Source organism: Lutjanus erythropterus, chromosome 3, assembly GCF_056507025.1.
Source record: "Lutjanus erythropterus isolate fLutEry1 chromosome 3, fLutEry1.hap2, whole genome shotgun sequence".
Classification (NCBI taxonomy): Eukaryota; Metazoa; Chordata; class Actinopteri; order Lutjaniformes; family Lutjanidae; genus Lutjanus; species Lutjanus erythropterus.
The window spans coordinates 29,107,425-29,113,424 of NC_139319.1; the positions used below are offsets into that span (position 1 = coordinate 29,107,425).

The 6,000-nt window shown below is 41.5% G+C and overlaps 1 protein-coding gene across 1 annotated transcript in view; it reads left to right on the plus strand.

Annotated features, from left to right (window-relative positions):
• The window catches only part of neurl1aa (neuralized E3 ubiquitin protein ligase 1Aa), a 56,222-nt gene extending 50,222 nt beyond the window's left edge, over positions 1–6,000 (plus strand). The window contains exons 5-6 of the mRNA XM_084715691.1: positions 3,365–3,514; positions 4,813–6,000. Of these exons, the coding sequence (XP_084571817.1) occupies positions 3,365–3,514; positions 4,813–5,054 (392 nt within the window). The 3' untranslated portion in view covers positions 5,055–6,000. The remainder of the gene's footprint in view (positions 1–3,364; positions 3,515–4,812) is intronic.

A 6,000-nucleotide genomic window follows, 5' to 3' on the forward strand; every position in this document is an offset into this window, starting at 1 on the left:
ACTCAAGTTGTTGTACAACAGAAAATAAGAATTCAGAAAATAAAATTCAGTATAGTTTACTCTTGTCAAGTAGCCAGTATACTTGGTAATGCATTTTGAATGTCGGGAAGATTACAGTAGAAACGACAAGTTGTGAGTCTGCTTGTCCAAAAGTAACGAAACCAAACTTGCAACTGTTCTATTTGTCAATAGTTTCTCATTAGTTGACTTCTTGAATAAACTGGTTTAAGAGGATCATTTTACTTGTTTATGTGATCCAAAAAGTTGTACTTGTGGACTATCAGGGTAAATATCCTAAAACTCTTTGATATTTAAATTTTTGATGACTTGATCATCTACTATGGCTTTCACAACACAAGTCATTGATGAGCTGAGCCTTTCTCACCCATCCACACACCATCTGGTTGTATTCTTCCAAACCTTTGTAACATTAAATTTCTTCAGCTGTGTATGGCCTTGGTGAGCAGATGAAGCAGTTCATTTTGTTTGGTCATTCCAAGAGGATCATACGGATCTTCACTAACTTTAGTTTCTCAAAATATTTCCTGCTGATCAAGTCCTTCTCTGTAAAGTTTTAGTTGCTTCCACATGTTTTCCTGAACTTTCCTGTGGATTTGACAACCAAAAATTGGGATAAACAACAGATTGAATTACACGCCAGTCTCCAACATGACTTCACGTTCAGGTTACTGACCTGTTGTAGGTGCAAACACTTGTGGTCTGTCTACCTATACATAGACAATGGGTAGAGCATCTCATATACAGTATACTGCCTGGATAAGGAGTGTGATGCTGCCTGGGGTGTCACCTGCTATAAATGTATTTAGTTATGGTGCTCTTGGTGACCTGTTATATCATGTTACCCACTGTACACGCAGTACAAATCACGCAAGGGGCTTCGAAGCACCAGGGCAACCCCCGGTATGCAAACAAAAGAGATTCTTGACTAAACCCCCACCCTCCAAAATGTCACACGAAACAGCTCCTGATATAGATTCGTGAGCAGTAACATGACGACTCACCAACTGTAACAAAAACACTGTTGCTGTTTCTGACCTGGTAGTTATGGGACAGTTTCTCTAAATTCCAATGACCCATTATTGGCTCGGCCCTAAAGTGAAATAGGCCTGTGTCTGCCGGCCCCGGGCTTCAGTTGGATTGATCAGACTGCTGGTGCAGATGGCAGCAGAGAAATGCAGTCTGGCAGACTGCTGGGACATTCGTTAGAGTGGAGCTGTCATGATGATGTTACTGGTCAGTGCAGTGTTGACGGCAACTCTGCCACACCGGATGACTCTGGTTTAACAGACACATCATGAAATGTTCCTCAGTAAGATTCACCACAGTGGAGTGACAGTTTTTCGAAAAAAGCAGCTCCTGAAATAGTATGGGTAAATATCTAATGTGCACACAGCAGCTGATTTCTGATGCACTTGTTGGTGTGCTATTTTTTGACAGCGAGCTGCAGGGAAGGTAATTAAAGTAATCTGCATTTACGTTGAGAAGCAGCAAAGCATTGGATGGGAATTCTTTCTTGATGATTACATGCTTGCTTTGCAAGACAGCTAATTTGCATATTAATTTGTTGGGTATTTTGGTGTCTCTGCACTACCTGCGATGATAAACTATAAAAGCTATTTTAAATGACAGAGCATACTATAAGATTAGTGACATTAGACATCGCCTGTGGGAAACACTTACTTGTGTATTTTATTATTTTTGATGAAATACCACATTTTGCATATCCCCACTGATACTGCACTTGAGGGCAAATGGAAATTTTAAGACTGCATTAATTGTTGAGTTTTTTTCTTTGCTTGCTTGTTTTGTTTTTTTGTCCACCTAGAGGCACATTTAACAGATTATCACCCCATAAAGCTGCTATGGTGTGGTATGCTAACATATTGTTAGCAAACAGTTGCTTTGTTACACATCCAGAAATGGAGCAGCATTAGCATTCATGTGAAGTTGTGTTTAGAGTCGAACACTGACTCTACCTTCAACTCTGTTGTGGTTTTCATCAAATGCTAAAAGAAATATCTAGTTGTTTAGTTTCCAAATGTGTCACTCCTCTTCACCAGCTTAACGCTAACTGTTTGGTGCTAGGAAGGTGGCGTACAGTACACTGGTTATACTTTGTTTACAACCAAAATAAATGGGCTAAACAAGGCTAAAAAAGTCCTTAGAGCAGCAGAGTCTAGCAATAATTCATTGTGTGTTCATTGTACGGACAGGAACTGCCCATCAGTCGATCGTTCCAAAACCTCACCAGTCTGAAAAGTGTCCCATGGACTGACAGCCCATTTGTCCAACAGGCCATTATCCCAAATACAAAAACCCCTTTCTCCAAAAGTACACACTCTATCTGCAGGTTTTAGTTAATTAGTCCTTCTGGCCTTACACCAAACAAGAATAGAAGTAATTTTACTGTAACAGACAAGAGTTATGTTGGGGAAAGAGCATTTTTGGGGCAATGGGCCCTCAGTGCAATGAATGTTTGTTTTTGGTGATAACATGGGTTGGACAAATGGGTTTTCAGTCCAGTGGGATATTTTTCTGACCATTGAGGTTTTGGAATAATTGGTCATTGGAACAATGGCATGTCACCCTACATGTGACCCCTTTCACATTGCACATAGTCATTCAATCCATTGTTACATATAAATATTGATTAGCGCAGCTTTAAATGTCCAGCATGTCCAGCTTGTGTTATGATAATGACTTTGGCTGACTACAGCAGCCTCTAACAGCCCAACCTGTCTTTCTAGGCATCGTTGGCATTCCAGCATGTGTCCCCTAAACTTGTTCTTGGAATTCCCATTTGTTTCCCCTGTCCGTCATGTAAATATAGGATGTGGAAAGAATGGAGGATGCCTGCTCTGCTTTGAAATACACTTTCCCAAAAAAGAAAGGAGGGAAGAAGAACTCCTCTCTTCAGTGATGAATCTGTGCACACTTCTAAAATGACTGCTCTTACAGATTGGAGTACTCTCTCTGTGCTCTCATGACTATAAATGTAACGCCTGGATAGTGGGAAAAAAATGAATCCTGCTTTAGTTCATTGTCTGTACGAGGAGAAAAAAAAAACAAAACTGCAGGAGAAAAAAAGAGCAGTCATCTATGAGCAGACCTATTTTCTGTAATGTTCATTTATGTCACTTTATGTTTACTTTGTACAAACTAGCACACTTTTATGTTCTATTTGCTGTGTCCTTTATCCTAGTACCATGTCAGTTCATCAGTATTTTTATGATCATTAAAGACTGCAGTATCAGACTCTAGTAATTCACCAGTCAACTTCAAGCAATTCAAGTTCTGCATAAATGTAAACATCTAATCCCCTGCCTTACTCTGCTCCCAATAGGTTCTACTCATCTCGGTGATCCACGGACCACATCGAACCCCAGCTCGCCCTCCTCCTCGCCGCACTTCCCCAGCGCCCTGGGCAGTGGCAGCTCTGATCCAGTGCTGAACGGGGGCCTATGCTCCGCAGCTTACTGCAGCTCGGCGGGGGGTAGGTACACCCAGATAGAGAGCTACCACTACAGAAGCAGAGAATCAATCACCCCACAGGGGACTGAGTGGAAGCCATTATGGGATAGTGAGCAGATGTCGTCCTGCGGTAGTTAGGAACAACGGCCAGCACTTTATGGTCCCACCGCTGCTGCAGCTGCAGCTGGATGAAGGAAAATATTCAGCACGTGTTGTTATGTCACATAGTTGTTATGTAAATGGTCCTGATGCAATGTTTTTTTTTTTGAGATAGTTCAAGACATGAACCTGATACCAAACTTCCTACACACAGTTGTTTTTTTAGCCTGATAATCAGAGTGAACTGATATTCACTTCATTTACTCAGGGGGTGTCCTTTTCATTTTGTTGGGTGGAAGGAGGTATTTTGTTTCTTAAATATACTAAAATTGTACTGAAATGCACTGAAAAGTACGTCGGCGGAATCAGTACGTCACTGGATACTGACTAGTTAAGGCCTGTAGAAGGTGGCATAGTTAATATGTAACAAGTCGACATGTTAGCTGCAGTAGAAGTTGCTAAGTTTCTAGCGGCAAGAAAAATATATCAATTTTAAAGGAGTAGAATTATTTGAAGTGGGGTTGTACTTACCATACATATCGTACTTATCAATAGTCAGTGTATTATTCACAGTAGATGGCAGTTAGCACACCCCCAGTTTGGAGAAGCAGCAGGAGTACTGGTGTAGGAAGATTAGCAATGTACTGCTGTGGACAGGGTAGCAGCAAAATGTATTATACCCGTTCCCAAAAAAATTAATGTCGGTTTAAGCGTTCATTACTGCAAGCACCATCTATTGTGGTTAATACACTGATGATTGATAAGTACCTCATACAGTCCTACTTCACACTGTCCAAACTATCCCTTCAGTAGTTTTGACATACAACAAACTGTATAGCTGCATCAATCTCATCCACACCCGCCCCTTTTTTGACAGATTTTCTGTTGCTATATTTTCATGAATATAGCCTCGCTAAGTAGCTACATAACTATGTATGAAGATGTGCTAATTAATAATCCCACCTACAAAGCTCTGATTGGTCAGTTAGATTCCTGCTGTCAGAGAGAACAGCTGTCAACAAGCTCAGCTTAGGACTTATTTTGAATTGTTGTTTTCTCTCTTGTCCGACAGGTTTAATAATGTAAAAAAATAACCATAGTTTTTGTCCTCATCACCACCATTTCATTACATTTGCAGCTCGCTGTTATATCTCACTGTCATGCTATTATACATTATATCAAGTTTAAATCTTTTAACATTGTATTTCAATGTCACCACAGGAACCACCCCAAATTCACCAGTCAGCCTCCCAAAATCACCTACGTTCCCATCCGGCCGTGGGCCTTGGTCCGATGAGTGCTCTATCTGTTATGAGAACATGGTGGACACAGTCATCTATGCCTGTGGACACATGTGTTTGTGCTACACCTGCGGCCTCAAACTCAAGAAGATGTCCAATGCCTGCTGTCCCATCTGCAGAAGGCAAATTAAAGACATTATCAAGACCTACCGGAGCACGTAAGGGGCTGGACGGACGACCTCCCTAGGAACAGCAAAATCCCAGAGTCAGGAAATGAAATGTCTAAGTTCAGGGAATATGAACTCTGGTCCTTTGATTTAGTATTTTCATACAGTTGTTGTTGGTTGGTTCTCTTGCGTGACCTTTTCCAAAGCTGGTACTGCTTCGCTTGGAGGGTCTCCTTCACTTTAGAGTCGCTGTCACAGTCTCACTGCAGAGGCGGCACTTGAAGTGTCAGCGGGGCTTTCCACTGAGAACTTTATTCTTAGCCGGAGAGTGTGCACTCTTTCCTCGGATCCTGGAAGACTTTGAAGGAGAGAAACTGAACCAATTCCAAAATTTGTTCATTTCTGGAGCCATGTTGGAAAATTTAGGGACTGTCACCCATTTGCGCTAACGCAAATGAGTCACTTTGGGGCTGAATGTCTCGATCTCTTAGAGGAGGACTGAAGCTCTGAAATATGCCGTCGACCTGATGCACACTTCTGACTTGACCAATCAACAAAAAGCACAGTGCAGCAGGTAATCATCTCAGTATGTCACAACTTCTGTCTGTGTGTTACTGAGCAACGAAGAAGAGAAATCAGCGTGATGATGAAGTGATGGATTTCTGTAATTGTCGTGGTGATTATCAGTGAGTGATGTGCGTAGAGATGCAAGGCGGTGCTGAGTATATTAAGTAGGATTGTAACACCTCTTGTACTCATATAATCTAATGTACCTCTATGGTAGTTCTATTGCAAACGTCGGTGGTAGCTATGTTGTTGTGCTAGCTAGCTGCTTGCTCTGCAATGTGGTATGTTGCACTGAAATCAGCATCGTCCTCTCAGAAACGCCCCATTATTGACAGAGAGGATGAAAGACATTCAAACTATCTACAAACCTGTGTCCAGCTGACTCAGCAGCTCTGATTCTATGACAGGAAACAGAAAGTGTAAAAAAACAAAAA